Source organism: Varanus komodoensis, unplaced genomic scaffold (genome assembly GCF_004798865.1).
Source record: "Varanus komodoensis strain SLA01 unplaced genomic scaffold, ASM479886v1 scaffold14_1, whole genome shotgun sequence".
Lineage (NCBI taxonomy): Eukaryota > Metazoa > Chordata > Lepidosauria > Squamata > Varanidae > Varanus > Varanus komodoensis.
Window position 1 is genome coordinate 27,552,341 of NW_025335438.1, and position 20,543 is coordinate 27,572,883.

Sequence of the window (20,543 nt, forward strand, 5' to 3'; positions counted from 1 at the left end):
TTAGCCTTCCCAGACAATGAAACACTTAATGTGGAAAAATGCTAAGATGCACAGCAGTCTTTCCTTAATCCCTCTAAAAGTGCACTCGGAGCAGCTCATTGTGCTAGGGAAAGTATGGGTCCTAAATAAAAGTTAGCACATGTGTTATACATTTCCTGAGCACAAGATGGAAATCCAGTAAGCTACAAACTTGATTAAAAACACACACATTCATAATGGAACTTACATGCTACCTGTTCTTATGCTACCATTAACACATTAAACTAGTTAATACCTTAGTAGTAGTACTACAAATGACTGTCTTTAACTATGAATGACAGGCATGAATGAAATGGTATTTGCTGTAATGTGTATTTTATCAGGAACATGAATCTATATCATAACTTTCCCATAACTCAAATGTACATAGATCTAATGAATTGAAGCCAAAACTATGAAAATAAAGCAGTATCCCAGCATAGAAGGATTCCTTCCAGAGGCACAAAAATCCTGATTTCAAATTAAATTAGTAATATTCAAAGACAGCCATCTCTCATGCACTTTTGGCAAGGCTTCTTAAAATTAGATGCAGAATTGCTTTACATTATTAGGCTATTTACAAGACCAATCACTTACAATTTGATCTGAAGACAACCTAAGTGACTTTTTATATGAAGTAGCACCATGGCTTGGGTGTTCAAAAGAAGCAGAATCTATTTTTAAGGATTCTTTCAGTTCCTGAGATCCTTCCTCATCACTAGAAGAATCATCATCTGTAGGCCTAATATGACATAAAAGTAATTGTAAGACATTTAGATAGCAGACACCTGAGAGATATTTTAAAAGAGATCCTCAAGTACCCTCATAAAACATTTCAAAAGGCAACATATTTTCTACAGGCTGGTTGAGAAGGAACCCAAAAGACTCTTTTTAATTTACCAATTTTGTTTCCAAATTAGGTATGGGATGGTCATGAGAGGACAGGCAAATTTATGCTACACAAGTAAGAGGCCATTCCCTCTGAAGAGATCTCTACACGGTGTAGCTTCAAAATAATAGCTTAGCTTTGAAGTCATTTGTGTATTATGTTTTCTTCTTCATATATGCCAAGTTTTCCTATGCTTTATATAGTACAAGCATTCTGCCATATTTTACTGCCCTTGCTGAGATAATCTAATATATAAAGAGATTTTCTGCTACCTCTCAAGCATAGATGTTTTTCTTCACTGTCATGTCAAAGGAAGAGTCAACTTTCAAGTGAATACAGAAATTTATTCTTGAGAATGTGTTGCTGGAAAATCATGGTATTTCATTGCTGACTACTTATACCATTTTTAAAAAATATAGGGTTTGAAACCCTATATGGTAGATTTGCATTAGATGGATACCAATAGGTTCTTAACTCAGAACCCTTCTCTACCAATCCTAAATTTTGCCAGCAAATTCAAGATTCAAAGCTTCTTCTCTCCTCCTTGCCTCGGATTTACCTCCCCGAGAACAGTTTTGTCTGCTCTGGAAGTGGAAATCCTCATTACTTCCCCCCGCCCCCCCTCAGTCACTGACTAGAAGGCCATAGGATTCCACTCCTAAGTTTTAGAGGAAGTTCTATTTACTTTTCCAGTGCTGGCCTCTAGTCAAATGCTTCTGTTCATTTATATGATGTATCATATGAAGTTGCCTTTTATTGTATGAACTGCCTAGAGAGGCCATCCTGACAGTTACAGGCGGCATATAAATATATGAATAAACGGGTTTTTTAGTCATAGAACGCACCGGAACAGCGTTCCGGCACCATTTTTTGATGGATTTTTCCAAGTGATTGTGAATCGCCCTGTCGGGCATAGCAGGTAGGTGGCAAAAATCATTAACTTGTGTGTCAGCGCTGATTGTGAGGGCATTGCTCGGCTTGGGATCGGTCATGTGGTCACACGCTGAGTGCTTACTGCTGGCGGCGACTATTATGTTAATGTGTGTGTGGAGTGACTGGCTACGTGCAAAAGGTAAATAAGATGTTTATTTCAAAAAAAGTTGGTGAATTGAAAATCTTTTTTAGTGTAAAAGTGTGACCCCAAGCTGTGAGTTCGGCACCATTTTTTTTTTTTTTTTTTTTTACAAAAAAAGCACTGAGAGTAAACAAAATAAATAAACATCATGTCAGACCACTGGTCTATCTAACTTTAATTGACAGCTGCTCAATCAGGTTTCAGAAAGAGGTTTCCTAGTCCTACCAGCGATGTTAGAGACTGAATAGGGGACCGTTCTGCATGCAAAGCAGGTGTTCTACCTGTGGTTTGTGGCCCCGCTTTCAAATACCAAATCACCCAATAGCAGTAGCAGATTTCTATGTTGTTCCTCAAGCTCAGCTAATCACTCAAAGCATAAAGAAACATACCGGCTTTCAGCTTGATTTTTTGTAGAAGTTGACAGGACCTGTTTTGGAGCCTCTGACTTCCCTTCCTTTGCTTCAGGAAGCTTGTACATGAAAAACAGATTAAGAGCACATTGTCACAGGGCATCCATTTACACTGCTGCCTCAACAGAAGGTAAAACCTGTGATATTTTTTACGTATAGCTCTGAGTTCTACAGAATTATACAAGCCAACCAGCATGCAATGAGCCTTCCACACAAATTTTGACCATCTATATAAACATTTATAATGTTGTGATGTTATATCAGAACCAGACTAATAAAGTGAGCCCACTTTACCTGCTTAATCATGCTGTCCTTCTTACGCCAGAACCACCACCTTCCAGACTTTTTTGGCATCTTGTCTTTAATCCAGGATTCAACTGTAGCCTAAGCACATTAAAATACAGTATCATAAACAAAGCTGCAATCAGCATAATATAGTGCAATGCTATATACAAGTTTTGCACTTCCATTGTTTTGCAATATTGAACTTCTGATATGTGTATGCTCTCCCATCAAGTAGATGCAGGATCTTACTTAGCACTACTAACTCATTGCACAGTTGCACTCTCTCCATGGAGTGGGTTCCCCTGCAAGGAGAGGCAAACCCCAAGAGCAATTCACTGTGGCAGCACTGTTTCCTCTTTCTTATTTGCCATGCTTACTTCCATGCAGCAGTTAAGTGTTAGAAAGAAAAAGGCCCTGTTTGCATGAATGGAATATTTCCCCCCCAAGATTAATTGCTGCAGTGGGGAAGAGGATGCATAATTTTCAGGGAGCTGTGCCCTACTTCAAGAGTCATATCTTCCCTGTGCACAAGCTGGTGCCTTTCGCCTCACAAAGTTACAATGTATTCCAAATACCAATCAGGGCTTAATCCCACTTCACACACCTGGCCTCTTCACTATGTCAGTTCTTGTTTTTCCCATGACTGTGCTGTGAGGACCTTTGTACAAGTAGGGTTCCTTCCACCCTGCTCCACTTCTCTGGTCTGAAATAGACAGCCTGTTTCATATGTTTTGGAATATTCACAGTTATTATATTACCTGCGGCAAGCTCTTCTGGAATACCTGCAAGCTGAGGATCATGGGAGCAGCCAATGCCCAATTATAATACCTGTTAAACAAAGGACAGTTTCTTATTACTGATATAATACAATGGAAGTACAATTAATATGTTACACACTATTTGTTGCAAACAGAAAAATGCATCTTTTGTTGTGGTCTTTTCTTACTTCAGTCACAGCTTCAATAAAGCTTGTAGGACTGCATGTATCTGCAGCTCATAAGCACCAATTACACAGTAAAGTTGGGTTTAAATTTTGAAGTATTTTAAGAAGCAGAATGGCTACTAAAGTACAAATCAGCAAGTGAATGTAAATATTGTAAAATAATGCAGCAAAACAGAGTTAAGGAATATCACCTGTTGTATATCCTTATTACCAGGTTAGGATTATCTATCAGTCCTGGGTTTTCAGCAAATTCATGGTAAGTAATGATATGCTCCATAAATTTTTCTGCAATAAAAATACATCAGTTGATTAAAAATGATTGATAATCTTTAAAACCAGTTCCAAAATCTAGTTCTGTTTGTATAGATGAAATAACTGCATGTAAGTTCTGTTATGTTTTCATTCCCCAACTAGAGAAAACACTCTTTGGGTACCATCACCTGCTGAATATGTTTTCTAGGAGGAGGGAGAAATCTGTACTTTCCACCTAAAATAATGCAACCTAACATTCTCTTGTAGGAAGTAATAAGGATATGAGGTCAAATTCCTGAAAAGCAGCTAAAAATAGTTGAAACTATTTTACTGTTGTTATTGTTGTTCTAGAAAACAGCTACTTGGAATGAAGCTGGGAATAGTAAATTCAGAGTGGCTTTCTCTAAAGTGTTATCAATCTCCTTGAGAAAATATTTATAATGGTACATAACATAAAAGTGCATCATGGTCCGACAACTTCCATAACAAACCATGGGTTGGCAGGATGGCTTGCTGTCCACAAACAGGAAGAATTTTGATTTTGTATTACATAATATCCCACTGTGCTGTTGTAAGAAACCAGATACCAGAGAGATTCCAAAAGAAAGCAATAATACATTCCTATTGCAATGATGCTTAAAATGGCACTTCTAAAAGCCAATTCCCTCTGAATTCCTTGATTGCTCTACATATATATTTGCTTAGCAACAATTCCCTAATCATCTTGTAATTTGCAGGGGTTTTTTAAATAGTAATTTACAGGTTTCTTTTTTAAAGGTTCCATTGCATTAACTCTGAAACATATAATAATTCCCAGTAAGAAGCCTGCTTGTCACCACTCAGGCAATCCTGTGAGACAGATATGTGAGGTAGAATGATACATTCTGTATCCTCTGGCAATGTTTTCAAACCAATGTCCATGGTCACATTATATCCACAGAAGTTTATGCAAGCGTGGAAAGTATACTGCTGCTTGTGTGTGACAGGGTACCCAGTTTTGGGACCCACTGCACCAGCCCATACTGTTCCACAGGGTTTCAGGGGTTTGAGGAATGCAATAGTTGGAGTAGATTAAAGGCTTCCCCTTGACGTTAAGTCCAGTCATGCCTGATTCTAGGGGGCGGTGCTCATCTCCGTTTCCTAGCCGAGGGAGCCAGCGTTTGTCCACAGACAGTCTCCGTGGTCATGTGGCCGGCATGACTAAACACCGAAGTGCACAGAACGCTGTTACCTTCCCACCGAAGTGGTACCTTTTTACCTACTTGCATTTGCATGCTTTCGAACTGCAAGGTTGGCAGGAGCTGGGACAGAGCAACGGAAACTCACCCCATTGTGCAAATTCGAAGCAGCGACCTTTCGATCAACCAGCCCAGCAGCACAGCGGTTTAAACCACTGCGCCACCTGCATCCCCTTGGAGTAGATTACAGAACAGCAAAACCTTGTTTAATTCAGGACAGAGAACCCAAGTAAACACAGAAGAGCAGAGTTCTCACATAGAAAGCCTGAGATGAAATCCTCCGTCAGTTCAGCTGAGTAAAATTAATGATGAAAGCAAATTCTTAAAGCAATTCATCTATACACAGTTCTGAAGTTCTCTCTCACAACAAAGCAAGCAGTACATAGAATTGCATTCCGCATGCAGAGCTCAGCATTTCAAGTATGGTGCATCTCAACAAGAATTACCTTCAAGAAGAAAATGTCTTGTCTAGTTTTAGAAAGACAGATGATAGCACCTATGTTATTGTTTGATACTACTCAACTGCCATAATAATTCCTTCTTTTGAGCTATATAAATAGAAGCCTCAACATTTTATTAAAAATAAGACATTCTTATATACCTTTAGATATTTCTCCATTTTCACTAAGACCTCCACAAAGAGATAATGTGACATCAGGCAAATCCATTGCAGAATCAGACATACACTCAGTACCACTGTCCGCAGCAGCACTTCCCACTGATTGTGGAGACTGAGAACCAGAGAGGGTCTCTGACTCTACCCACTGTCTGGTTCCTGGATCAGAGTCACTAAATATAAGAAACAAAAGCTTTCACATTTGCAGTTCTCTTACACAGAAATGTATGCATCCTATAGAAAGCAATTATCTAAAATAGTTTTTAACATTTCATAAAGTAGTCATAATTTTTTATTACATTTTAAAAATATACATTGTGTTGCAAGAGCATATGAATTGTCTCATGCAGTCAAGTCAGAAGTCCATCTAGTCAAACACTATTTCTAGCAGTGGCATTCAGATGCCAGGTAGGGCATGATAAAGAGAGCCACCTCCTTGTTTTATCTCAGTCATTTGATAATCAAAGTTCTTTTGCTTCTGAACATGGAATTTCCACTCTTAGCCATGCCATTATTCATGAAGCAATCTAATCTTCTCCCCAAAGCACTAAATGTCTCAGCCACTTCTGTAGCACGTACGGTTGCCCTCAAACAATTCTGCCCTAAACAAGCTCCAGCCCTGGCAATACTTACAGAACGTATTATGTGACTCTTAACACATGTTGACTGTATACATTAGCTTAAAAATATAATCAGACTTTACAATGGAATTATAGAAGCCAAGCCATGTAAAACTCAGCATAACCCATAGAGCCACCTCAGGCTATGCTAATAGGCCTGGAATTCAGTAAAGAATTTTCTGTTAGCAACCCATAACTGCAATGAGTCACACAACTGAGCCCTAAGTTTTCATAAATAAATTCCATACATAAGTTAGACATTGCATGAAGAAAGGAAAGAGTCAGGAGTAACTCTACAGTAAGGCAATGTAGACCATTTTCCTAGAAAAGGTTAATGGGAGAGAAGTATGGGCAGTTCAGATTCGGGAGTTATAGCAGCTTAAATATGGAAGGTAGAGGGCACTCATATATGCACTAGGTGGCTGAGTGGGTGACACACTATTTAACTCCCCAGGCTGTCCCAAAGTACTGCAGTTTCCTCTCAATTCTCCTACACTTCACAATGCAATATAATTTTAATTAACAAATGTAGCCAGGAGCCACCTGCCTTCAATATGGGGCCTATTTCCAACACCTTCAGATTGTGCTTAGTGGCTTTCCTTGAACTACACTATACTGCAAGAAACCTAATGCTCAGAGATTTCCACCCCACTGCCTGCTGAGTGAGAAAACAGAGACTCCAAAATGCTCACAGTCACCCATACGGGTGGGCAATGGGGAGGAGCCAAAAAGAAGAGCTGGGCTCAGGATGGGGCTAACCTGAAAACATCAAAGATTCAACTCATAGCACATCACCATTAAAGAATTAATATTCTTAAAAGTCAGACAATTCCCAAAAGCATCACACTGATTAAATTCTTTCCATATTGTTTTCCTTAAATTGGTTTACATCATAGCAAAAATTAAAAATAAACAAGTAAACAAGATTACATTAACACCACCATCAATAAAACCCAAGGAAAGTCATAGGCATGTCTCTAGCCTTCTCTCCCATTCCAAAGCTTTTGTTAGATTCACAAACATTCACTGTAAAATACTGTGTATTCTCAATTCAGAAGTACCTTTTAGGAAAATAAAGAGCAGCAACTTCAGGTTCCAAAGCATTCAAATCATCCAAATATATGTCATCCGGCCCTTGGTGCTGGCTTCTCTTATGTATCCCTGGAAGACAAAAAAGTTCATTTTGGACAATAGACTGATTTATCAAAATATGCACAAGAAAACAGCTTAATTAAAATCCTTACATTTGGAATGCTTCCATGAAAACCGTATTGGTTAATGGGTACAAAAATCAAGTAGATAAATAAAAATCAAAATTTTCTCAAACAGAAAGTTAATCAGTAAGCCATGCAATGTGCCTCTATCTAGCTCTGGGTGATCCCCTGCACCCCAGCCCATACTGCTCAGGGAACCCACAGAGAGGGTTTGAGGGTACAGGAAGCTACAGGAGAGAATGGGAAAGCCATTTCTCATAAGGTTACTTTTGTTCACAGGCTTATGATGCAAGCCACTGTGGGCATTTTCACATATTCCACAGAAACTGTGTGTGAACCCATGTAAATTATTTTAATGTAGTATTAAATATGTATTCAGGTGAGGCATAAAACAGAAGAGTTCCATTCTGAATCAGATGATACATTTTATCTAATATTTCAGATAGTCAAAAATAACAAAGAGATTCCTGTATCTAAACATAAGGCAAGCAAGGTGAATAATACCAATATGCCAGCACAGTGTTCCACAGTGGCCAACCAGCTTCCTGCTGAAACACATTAGCAGGACATGACTACAACAGGATCCTCCCGCTCCTGTTATCAGCAACTGGTGTTGAGAGCTACACTGCCTCTGATACTGGATTAGTTGCCACTGATAGCCTTAAACCCATCCAAGATGGTGGCCTTCACAGCATTTTGTGGTAGAAAATTCCATAGTTTAACAATTTTATGTGAAGTGAGTGTAAAGCTAACAAGGAAAAGTCTTAAAAAGTAAGATTTATATGATCCTAAATGAATGGTACAAGAAAACATTTAATGACAAACATTTGTTGCATATCACTTGAAAATGGTTAATATTTAGAAATTGGGATGAATAGAAATGTATTTCTAAATCTTATCAAGGAATCAAATTAAACATACATACCTTTTTTCTTTGATGGAGAGTCAAGTTTTGTTGGTGGTTTAGTTTCTGATGGAGAATCCATCAGACTGGGGACAGTATCAGAATCAAAAGTAGATGAATTTTGAAGAATTTCCAAGATAGGTTCCGTTGCTGCAGAAGTAAGTCTGTCTTTAATATCAAGTTCTTTAAATAGAGGATGAGTTCTTGGTTGAGGTTTCAAAACTGTACAGACAGATTCATTCACCAAAATATCTTTAGTGTTATCAGTACTGGATATTACTCTAAAGTGAGTCTTCTCTGATGGAGTAATGGTAGCTGTTCTAGGATGCTCCAGTTTTTCTTTCTTGCTTATCTGAAAAGGAAAATATCTTTTTTTGTAAAACTGTTTTGATCTCATTCATCGTATTTCTTATTCAACAATACGATCAGCTTGAACAGGTGACACAAACAGATCAGTTAATCTACAATCCTGTCTTTGATAAAAGAATACATCATAAAGCCATAAGCTAGTTCCCACTCAGCCATGGAGTTCACTGGATGACTTCAGGCCTGTCAGAGACTCTCAGCCCAACCTACTTCACACAACATTAAACCTATGGATTAATTAACCCACAATAACCCACTGTGTCATGTGAAGTGAGTTAAAGAGATCTTGCTGGGTTCACATGACATAGCAAACAACCCTGTACTGTATCCATGGTATGAAGATTTTTGCCTGAATTTGCTGGTCGGATGATCATGTGCTTACCTGGACAGCACAGTTTCCATGCTCCCCAGTCCATCCTCCCATCCTCGCCATATATCCTAGCAGACCCTAGGTGAAATCCCCATCCTTTTCCTGTTCTTTCTTATGGATCACAGCAGCTGCCTCCCAAGAGGTCAGCTGCAGTTCTGAGGCAGGTTCCCCTCCCAAGAGATGTCTGCAGCTCTCTCCAGTTGCTTCAACACCCATAGAGATTCTCTCTCTCTCTCTCTCTCTCTCATTCTCTCTCTCTCTCTCTCTCTCTCTCACACACACACACACACACACACACATCCCCCCACCCCCGTCTCTCTCTCTGCACTTTCTGCACTGTCTCCCTGTTCCCAAAAGTAAGCAGAGTGAGAGAGGTATCACTTGGCCAATGGGAATAAAGTGATTAATGACATATCTGTTGCTAGGGAGCTGAGGGCAGTAAAGAACAAAGTGACTTCTGGGTTCACTATTGGCAGGGGACACTGTGATGTTTCCATATGAACAACGGTAAAATGTCAATGACTGGGAAAGCCATGGTGAACTGTGAAAAACTTAGAACATACCACTGATTCTCTCTGTGGTTCCAAAAAACTAATCTTAACACAGAGAACTACAGATCTGGGTCCAGATGATACAACAGATCCACAACAGTAAGATTTCATCATGGCTTCTTGTGTCATGGAAACCTGCCCACTGACAACTATAATTATGCTCCACCAACCATACAATTATAGCAGGGGGACCATTTGTAAAACAAACAGGACATTTTTAAGGCAAACGGAAATCTCTAGAGCAGGGGTCCTCAAACTTTTTCAATAGGGGGCCAGTAGAAAGGCGGCAGCTACATGCGCGGGCCAGTGGGGGTGGGTGGGCACGAGGGCCGGTGAGGCGTTGCCGGGTGCGTGCGAGGTGGCATTGGGCGCGCGTGGTGGCTTGCTCAGTTCAGAGATCTCCCAGCAAGTTCAAAACCATCTCCGAGCAAGCAAGCCACCGTCTCTAGCCCGTGCTGAAAGGCAGCGGCAAGCGCGTGTGCGTGGGGGAGGTAGGCGGCGGCGACTTGCTCACTCGGAGATGGTTTTGAACTAGCTGGGAGATCTCCCAACAAGTCCAAAACCATCTCCGAGTGAGCAAGACACACCCCTGCCCCCGCAGTGCCATCTCTGAGCGAGCGAGCGAGCCACCACCTCCCCGGCAGCACAGCAAGCGTGTGCACAGACGGCGAATGGTGACGTAGGCCAGATGGATGGCCATGGCGGGCCGGATCTGTCCCATGGGCCGTAGTTTGAGGACCCATGCTCTAGAGCTTTCATTCATTAATTCTTAGATGAAATGTCTAGCAGCAATTAAAAAATGAGTAAATAAAACCTTGAGAAATGTTTCAAATGTAAAATCTAAATGGGCAAAGTAATTTAAAACACGTATGAAAAACACAAAAGGCAGATTCACACATCACACTGAGTACTCTGTGAAGAAGCCGCAATAGGTTGGTTGTTCACTGAACAACCATGGTTCTCCCAATGGACAAGTGGGCTTGGCATACCTCATTGTTCCCCTTCATTTTCAGGCTTTCAACCAGATCCAGCAGGTATCTCAGGAAACCTGGCAGCAGGACTCCTTGCTGCATTGGTCCATATGTGAGCACCCTTTCTCCAACTGGTATGCTGGCTATCAAAGGAAGCTCCTCCCACCCCCATATCAGAAAACCAAACAGAATTAATTTTCTGAACATGGTAACACATTTACTAGCTTTTTTTCAGGGACTTTCACTGTTCTGCAAGAGAGCAACTCTCTGATATTTATTCCCCTCTTCAACTTTGGTGCTTACACTGCTAGCTAGCAAAACTTTTAAAAAGTTGCAGCATCTTATACTAAACTAAGCACACTTGCTCCCAGAGAAAGGACATCTGCTGGAAAAGCACCTACTTTCCAGCTGCTTTTGGCTCCCTGCTCCTACTTCCTGCTTGTTACTTCTTTCTATTAGCACATAGTTGTCACATACTGATATGGGTAAGAGAGCAGTGAATGGGATAGAAAACATACAAAAATATTATGCCAAAGCTGTAAAAGAGGGATAAATTCCAGAAATGTTAAAGCAGTTGCCATTTGCTCCTGTGCACTTGTGCGAGCCCACTAAGAATTATATAACTTGCGAACACATTCAGGACATTCTACAGTGTCCTTTCTTCACAGTTTTTAGGAACATTTAGTGGGGGATGTTGAGAAAGGATGCGGGTTGGATGGCAGCATCATGAACAACAGTGAGGGAAGCAGTGAGGAGTGGAGTTTGCCACCCTGGGTGGGTGGCTCCTTAGCCATTCATGTCCTGCTGGGTTCAGACAATATAACAAGTTACCACAGGTATGAAACATAGAAACAGAGCGAGTCAGAAGGGGTCTCCAGGGCCATCTAGTCTAACCCCCGGCTCCAGCCGGCTCCGCTCACGACATGCCCACCATGCGCATGTCCAGCCTATCTTTGAACACCTCCCTGATGGGGCCTCAACTCTTGTGGAAGCCCATTCCACACCCTCGGGGTCCTAACTGTCAGGAAGTGCTTCCTGGCATCTAAATGGAACCTTGGTTCCCTGAGCTTTGCTCCATTGGAGCGCGTCCTGCCTTCCTCTGCAGGGGAGAACAGATCTCTACCCATCTCCGTGTGACATCCCCTCACATACCTGTATGTCGCCAACAGATCCCCTCTGAGTCTCCTCTTCTCCAGACTGAAGAGACCCAGTTCCCTCAGTCTCGCCTCATACCCCATCCCCTGCAAACCGGCCACCAACCTTGTGGCCCTACACTGCACTACTTGGCTATATCCTTTCTGTAATGAACAACCCTCAAATAATCCATGAGTCCTCGGGGTGGTTTTTTTAATGAAAAATAATCCACCTTGCAGAAACCATGTTCTGTCCTCACAACATGATAATCCACCATGGCTGATCACCCATGTTTGGTGGTTATGTGAACCAGGTCATCTATTTAAAGCATGCATGAGTAATAACGGCAGCCACTTATAATAATGTCTATATCTGAAAAATTCCAGACTATTAAGCCATAAGAGAAAAAGCACTAATCTGGACTGCAAACTGTCATCAACTGGGACTCAAAGGCTATAGCAACATACTTGTTCAACCATCACTAGCTATTCATCACCCTTCCCTGACACACACAAAACCTCACACACAATTAATACAAGTAAAGTGTCCACACGCTTTAAAAGCAGCAAACAGACTTCACAGGTATATTATTATGCAACTGTAGCCATGTATAATACTCCTTTATTAAGTCACTGCCATGCAGAACAAGTTTACTGTGTTACTAGAAAAAACAGCTGCTTTTAGAAATAGATCAAAATGAACAGAAGAGGGAGCACCCTTCATGTTATTTCTATTGGAATATTATTTGTAACAGTGCTACTCTTCTACATATGAGAATTTCTTTGACTTCCAAAATACTTTCAGCAAACAAATCTATTTCCAAAAAGCATTACCTTGGTGGATTCCGGAAAGCCTCCCCATGTCCATTCCATATGAGACTCTGCTCTAAGTAAGCTCTCTGAAGGCTTAACTTCCAGTTCTGAATCACTTTTAGGACAGGTTGGCTGGCTAAATGGACTGTCAAAGTAAAGAAAAGTTGTTTTCAAGGCACTTGTTGTACACTTCGTTTCAAGGAGAGTTTTGTCCAGTTTAACAGAGCTTCACTTATTCAGGGATAGGGCAGAAAGCCAAGCTGAGTTTTTGGACTGTGAGACAGATTAAAACTAAAATGCACAACAAAGGAGTTAAACATGAACATTCCTAAACAAATACTTCCAGTTTCTTTTAATTTTTTTCAATATTACGTATGAGTTATATCTCATACTCAAAATAGTTGTGAGCTCTTTGTTACCATTTTTTAAGTGGCAGGGAACATTTGGAGTAAGGTAAGCATTTGGCAATATAACCACATGCTTGGCAGAAGAGATTCCCAAAATATTGTGCATTAGAGGTAAATCAAATGTATGTAGTGATTCCTCCAGATTGTATCCCAATAAATTTCCATTTTTCCTACAAAGGAAGCATAAAGGCATGCAGGAAGTGCACTGATTTGCCCAGTATGGATGTTGATCATGGGTACACTGATTTCAAGCTTGTCGGATAGACATCATTTTTACTAGAACACCAGGATCTACTAATCAGGTGCAAAAGGAACCCACATAAAATTAAAGGACAGGGTATCTCTAAGTACATCTTTTACCTAAGAATTTTTTCAATAACAGAACTGAAAAGGCCTCATCTGGCTATCCCAAGTTTGTTTCATTTGTTATTTACTTCATAGCAATTCTGCTATTGCTATTAATTAAACAATGTGGATTTGTGTACCTATGAGAAGTCACCAATATTTATGTAGATCACAATCTACCTTCGAACCATATAGATATCTACTCTCTACCCTTCACCATTTTACCCTCGTACACACTGCTGCCTGCAGATCTTAACAAACCCTGGGAAAAGCTGCTATTAGCAGGACACTTCCTTGTTGGTATCACTACTGCTCTTTCACTTGCCCTCTTCTTCTGGACTAATCCACACCATTGTCATAAAGAATATGGAGAGGCTGATGTCAGTTCTCCTTACTCTTGCTACTGACCATACACTTCAAGAGGCCAAGTGAACAGTGGATGAAGTAGAGCAGTGGACGAAACAGCTGGATGATGTCAGCTGCAGTTCCAATCCTGACATTAATTTGTGTGTGTGTGTGGGTTCCAAAGCAAAGCAGCTCTAATATTTTGCCAATTTCAAGACATCTGAAAAGTACCCAAAGCTATATATCAGAAAAAGTTCCAAGTGGTAGTAAAGAAATTAGTTCTTACACTATCTGAAAGCTAATCTAATATCTGATATTGCAGGGAGGATACATTATCTGTGCGCTAAGCAGCACGATCCATAAAACCATGGCTACAGAAGGAGAGCCAAGGTAAAAACAATCAATGTTGTCTTTACTGTAATTAATATTGTAATGTATTAGAAAAGTATAAGTCTATAATATCACCATACTTCATGTGAAAGAGTATCACATGAAAGCAACCTACTTCTCCAAAGGAGACCAATCCCCATCTGATAATGGGTAATGGTCTTTTGAATGGTAAATCAGTGCTTCCTTAAAATCTTCATCCTTTGGTGGAGAATCTGATGGGCTTCTGTGGAGATAAAAGTCAGATTATTAAAAAGAAATAATTGTGGTGGCATATTTTAACTGACAGTTCCAAAGAAACCAAAGCAGATTAAGGGCAAATTGCCTGACCAGCCCCAATCCCCACACATCAGTAACTCATTTTCAACAAGGCCTATATTAATTAGCAGGGCCTGGAGAGTCAATAATATTGACTTTGCCCACTGACTCACACACATGTGAGCTAATCAGCAGGGAAAGAGCACTTTGACCCATTCCCCTCACTGTAAACAGCAATAGAAGCTTGGACAAAACTCTTCCTTTATTGTACCTCAGCTGTTCACTCATAGGCATATTTAGGAGAGGGGTGAAAAACCTCTACCTGTGCCTGAGCACAGGAGAAAAAGTGTTGTATGAGTATTTTTAAACACAACATTCCCACACATCAGAGCTATGATAAAGCTGCATGGCATGCCTCTGAGAATCCAAATTACCTCTGGATTCGCTGTCAGTCATAGATTGCATTATATCACCTATTTGCTTGTTGCATATTTTTAAATGAGCATTTACTACAACCAAAACTTGCAAATTATGCAACCATTTAATCACTTATTAAAAAAGGCTTCACCTGTGATAATAAAAAATATAACCAAATTTATCATTTCTAAATTAGCATTCTCAAAAAGTATCCTTTACAAAATTCCATACATTTTAACATACTGCTAATGAGTTATGTCCTTGTATAAAAATTTTAAACAAGTAGTGGCAGTTTTTATGAATCTTACTTGACCATAAGCAATAATAAAATAAGCAATATAATAAGCAATAAAATAAGCAATAAGTCATAATTATGATAGTATTGGTATTGACTATGCCAATATTAAGTAGGGATATCAGTGTAGATCCTTCTTATTATTCCTTCTATTAGCTGTTTTGCAATTTATTGGTACAGGTAAGTTATTACTGACTTTTGAATTTCCAAAGATTAAAGTCCCAACATGTTTTGGTCCCACGGGCATGCACATTCAGGAATTTGATAAACTGCTGTGGGTACTGCCACAAAATGCCTGATCAGCAGATCACCCCTTAAGTGTACATACAGATATCTCTCATATATACAGATTTTAGGCTCTGTTGTATTCACCAGAAACTTTTGTTTCACCTCTATTGGACACTACATCATTAATTGAATAAGTGATTGTCTAATTCAGCTAATTTATGGCAGTGCAACAGCTCAAAAGAGTAAAGAAAATTCATTTCTTCTTTGTCAGTTCCCATGAAGAAGGCAAATAATTTAAAGGCGCATGTACATCACTGAATATTAAGGACTGTTTCTGTACAGAATTTGTCTATTAATTTCCTCTCAAATTGAAGAAACTACTGGACATAGCCAAAATGTATATCTAAAAGCCACATTAACTGTGCTGCACTACCAGTGATTAGCCAAATTATATAATTCCTTCTTAAATAGACATAAAACAAAGGTTTTTGCTGAATATGGCATAGCCTAGACAAGGCAGAAATCCACTTAATTAGGCAATTTGTGGTGATGTCCACAGCAATTTCTTAAATTCCCAGATATAACCATGAGTCCAAAAAGGTTGGAGATTCTTCATTTTAATGAACTGGGGGAATTTCGAGCAATGGAATTGCTGAACTTTTTGTAATGAGACAATCTGGCAAAATAAGGAAGCACTTTAAAAGTTTACCTCAGGGGCTGAATACTTCTCTCATCATCTGAACTCATTTCTATGTCAAAGACTTCTTCAGTTCCCGGAAAAGAAATCTGATCTTCCTTTTTAGATTCTTGTTTACATTTTCTTTTCCTCCGTTTTTTCTTCTTCACTGACCCAGAAGAAAAAACAGGCTCTGTTTCCACAATTTGTGGAATTTCTGAACTTGGACACATTTTTTCATTTTCACCTGACTTCAGCAAATTATCAGTATCTTTGAAGAACTGCTCTTCTGTGGGTAATGGGGATGTTGCCAGATGTGCAGGAACTTTTTCCTAAAAATGGGTTCAGGCAAGAATGTCAGTTTCCTGTTATATGCATTATCAAACCATTACAATATCTGGCAGATGCATTGCACTGAATGTCTAAATTCCTGTGTGAATCCTGATAATTCCAGATATATTTTGTGACACCCAGAAACTCAGGAAACAAACTATGTTGATCATCACTTACATCTGATTCATAGCATCCAGTTGCATATTCAATACTGCCTGAAGGGAAGACGAAAATATCTGAGTGGAATGGTGTAAACTGGTGTCCTGCAACAGCAGGGGGTTGGACTTGATGACCTTCATGGTCCCTTCCTTCCATTCTATGATCTTTTTAGGGGTATGCAAGTGAATACTGATTTTTACAGGTGTACCTCAGAGGGTCTAGCTGTCACACAATATGACTGAGAATGTCACAGTATTTCTCATGTTTGGAGCATTCATTGACATGGTTTGCATGACAGAACAACTCTGGCCATTTCTGCCAGAGTAACCTGAACATGGGCAATAGGATATACCAATCACGGCACATTATAGGAGTTGTTCTAGCCATGATTGGGTTACTGTGTGTTGTCCAAACCCAGACATCATTGTAGGTAGGAGTAATTGGTATGCAAGCCACATGGCAAGAGCAGTAAAATACCCTTGCTGCTCTTGCTTTGGAGCTCCTAGGTGAGCACCAATGTAAACCACAAGCAAAGTGCCAAAATGGCACTTGGGAGCAGCTGGCACTGACTTACTACCCTCTACACCACTACTGCAAATTCTTTCAGGTTTGCCACAACATTCTTCTTCCTATCTTGTTATTTTTGTGAAGATGAGAAAGCTAAGCAGCCCAGTGGCACCTTGGAGGAGCTGCCTGTAGTTATTCAGATTAGTTTCTTTTTAAAAATGTACACCAAAAAAAAAAAAAAAAGAATTTCTTCTAGCTGAAGTTGTGTGATTGCAGGGTTTTGAAGCCTTTGCTGGGACAATGTCGTACTGCCAAAGCGCAGCAGGTACCAGCTTTGGACATTACTTAGAACAAGCCCTGAATGTATCTTTCCTCTTTATTTTTTTCTTGACAGCTGTCAGAAGATGAGCTGTGAAGAACAACCAAAGGCATAAGGAATCTTCAGCTGAAAAATGAAGGATTTAAGCCTCCTTCTCAGCAAGATCCTCAAAAATATATATCCTCCCTTTAGTTTCTATGAAAGTGCATGTTTTACACTTTGTCCCAAGACTCAGTTTGTGCTCAGGAAACTGGAAATATGTACTTTCCTCTTTTCAAGGGAAAACAAGTTTCAACAGGTTTAACAGTTGTCACAACTCTGTGTCCCTTTAAAAGAGGGTGCTTAAGTGGAAACTGGGTAGATTTGGACTGGGACTGTTTGTATATGTTCCAGTCTAAAATTTGCAGTTCCCACTCAAAGCAAGTCTTGCTGTATCCAGTGGGGTCTACTTTCTAATACGTATTTTTTAAGACTGCAAGCTAAAGCAATTATAACAACACAGCTCAAATTCTTGGACTTCTAACAGTTTTTCTTACCTCTTCATTGAAAAATACCACTTCCATTGTATTGTAAAACATTGTGTTCTTAACATACAAGGCATCATGACTAAGCAATGCATAAGTGAATAAACCAAGGTAGAAATTACAGAGCTTTATAACATTAAAATAGTCTCTTTGATAAGATTTTCCAAGAAAAAGTTGCTCAGAAACTACTTGTAAAATAGGAAAATATTTAACAAAATAATGTCACTGTTACAATGAACAATATGTTCATAACTGGCATGTATTAGTGACTCTAAACAATAACTAATACAGGCCCAAATAAATTACCAAAGTAAACAAAGTTTTGACTCTAGCATTAGGCTAACAAGCTGAAAAAGTGCATCACAGTAGAAAAGGAGAAGCAAAGAAACTTTTAACCCTAACATAATGTGCTTGTGCTTATGTTTATAGCCCTTAGCAATATCTAGTATCACCTACATTCATATCATCCTGTCCATGCTGTACAGTCATCTGACGATGGCCTTTTCCATTTGACTTCAAACTGAAGCACATGGCAGTTAGGGACCAGGTTTTTTTCAGCTGTGAAATTCTCACCCACTCCAGAGATTCACCTGGTAAATCAGGTGAAACTTTTTTTATTTGTTCAAACTTTTCAAGTATGTTATAGTGTAATTCTATCAGGATTACATTGAAGTAAACCTCATTTAGTTAAATGGGTAAATGGATATAGGAATGCCTTAACATCAACAATGCATTGTCAACTGCACCTCTCTCTGCTAAACTCATCTTTAATCTGTTGTTTCATTGATATACATATGTATTTTTTAACCTTGTAGATGACCCTGAAATCCATTTTGATGAAGCACAGTATAATAATATTTTAAACACACACACATTGCAAGCTGAATTATTGTTTTTCGTATCTCAGCATCATATATTTGCTATTACAATATTGTGTAGGCCAAGTTATAGATAATAGATGCCATTAATTGGGACCCAAAAGTAGTAATGAAAAATGCTAAGTAATTCCTTACTAAGCAAAGGGACTAATATGCATAATGAGATTTTGTCAAGTCTTATCAGGGTGCATTCTGTATTTCTCCCCAAGCTGCTGATGCAGCCTTCTGGCCAAATTCATAAACATCTCCCATCTGAGATTTTTTCTGATAAAAAGGTCAGGGGAGACACACACAGTAAACAAGCATGAAAACAAAGAACAAACAGAAAATAAGAACTAATGAAGGAATATTCAGGGGGGAAAGGAAAAAGAAGGAAAGTTAGAAAAAGTGAAGTGGCTTGCAAGCAATGGGAGAGTAAAAGGATACTTTAATATATCAGAAGTATATGGTTAAAAAATACCCAGAAAAACAGTATTTATTTTTGTTTCTATTATTTTACTCTCTTTTTCTCATGTATTTTTAAAGGAAAAAACCTAGTTCCTTATTCCAGGTGGCAAATTCTTCCTAATTTCTTATCCAGTGCACAAAATATGCCCAGTTGAATAGGAGTATTAGAATACATGTTGAGCTTTATCTTATACTACTTACAAATGTTTCTTCTGTTTCCTGCACAAAGAAAGCTTCTCCATTATCACCCAATTTCATATGAAGATCAACAGCTTCCCCATTAATTTCAATATCAATCTGTGAAAGACACAATAAGCTTTTAGAATTTGCAAGGGAAATACATTGAAAAACTAAAATAATGTTTGCCTCTATCCCAGGAATGGGCAAACTTTCAAGCTTGTCATATTGATTTTGTTTTTACTAGAACTCAATTCCATCAACTTTAAAGAACTATCTAGAAAAAGGCAGTGACTTAGTCCACATGAAAATAGCACAACTAACAAGCCTCATGCACCTTTATTTTTCGAATTATATCCTGCCTTTTTCCTACAAAGGGCTCAAGGCAGCTTACATCTCCTCCTACATCTTATCCCCACATCAATAACCCTGTGAGGTAGGTTGGGCTGAGAGTCTGGGCTGTGACTGGCCCAAAGTCACCCAATTGGCTCCATGGCTGAGCGGGGACTAGAACCCAGATCGTCTGAGTCCCAGTCTCGTGCTCTTAACCACTACACCACAGTGGCCCTCACCATTCAAGTTCCCTATTAACTTTTTCTAGGATAGCTTGCTGAGTCATCCAAACTGAGGTAGCATCACTTGTTTGGGGTGGCAGTAACCCTCAAGTAACTCATGGGATGTTCTTGGGTTGAGGGTTGCCATACCCACCTGCCTATCATACACCATAACCCTGGCTTATTTACCTCACCGAGTTCATGCAGACTGCATTACAGAATTAAAAAACGATCTGCCTCTCAGCACATTCTGAGTCTAGGAATTTGTTTCTCATACTAGAAATTTACTAGAAACTAAAATCTACTCCTGATTTCACCAAGCTTTACTCATTTCAGCAGCCTAGCTCATCTGGAAATTTCTATTATTGCTTTGTTTTTAAAGTTCTACCACCCTAAACAATTCACTTAGTTTTCCAGTAGTTGTCACATATTCCATCAGCTACTGTGCCTGAAATTCAGTCCCAAGGTGCATCACTCCCTGCCTGTCATCTGCCTCCTCCACACTGATCCACCCACAGAAGTGTAGTTGGAGCAGCTCCAGCAGTTGTTGCTCTTTCGAGGGGAATCTGTGATATTTGCGTTCTATGTCCATGTAAACTACAATTCTGGGTTCAGACAA

The 20,543-nt window shown here is 39.4% G+C and overlaps 1 protein-coding gene across 5 annotated transcripts in view; it reads right to left on the reverse strand.

Annotated features, from left to right (window-relative positions):
- LPIN2 (lipin 2) overlaps nt 1-20,543 on the reverse strand; it is a 53,195-nt gene that overhangs the window by 18,424 nt on the left and 14,228 nt on the right. For 3 of the 5 annotated variants that reach the window (XM_044423902.1, XM_044423903.1, XM_044423904.1), the window contains 13 exons: nt 19,395-19,490; nt 16,060-16,358; nt 14,271-14,378; nt 12,690-12,813; nt 10,741-10,890; nt 8,486-8,816; nt 7,408-7,507; nt 5,712-5,899; nt 3,812-3,905; nt 3,436-3,505; nt 2,687-2,776; nt 2,372-2,451; nt 616-760 (listed from right to left, as the gene is read on the reverse strand). In XM_044423902.1, coding sequence (XP_044279837.1) covers nt 616-760; nt 2,372-2,451; nt 2,687-2,776; nt 3,436-3,505; nt 3,812-3,905; nt 5,712-5,899; nt 7,408-7,507; nt 8,486-8,816; nt 10,741-10,890; nt 12,690-12,813; nt 14,271-14,378; nt 16,060-16,358; nt 19,395-19,490 — 1,875 coding nt within the window. Of the gene's footprint in view, nt 1-615; nt 761-2,371; nt 2,452-2,686; nt 2,777-3,435; nt 3,506-3,811; nt 3,906-5,711; nt 5,900-7,407; nt 7,508-8,485; nt 8,817-10,740; nt 10,891-12,689; nt 12,814-14,270; nt 14,379-16,059; nt 16,359-18,324; nt 18,459-19,394; nt 19,491-20,543 lie in introns of those variants that run through there. The other 2 variants (XM_044423906.1, XM_044423905.1) reach the window with 2 other exon arrangements.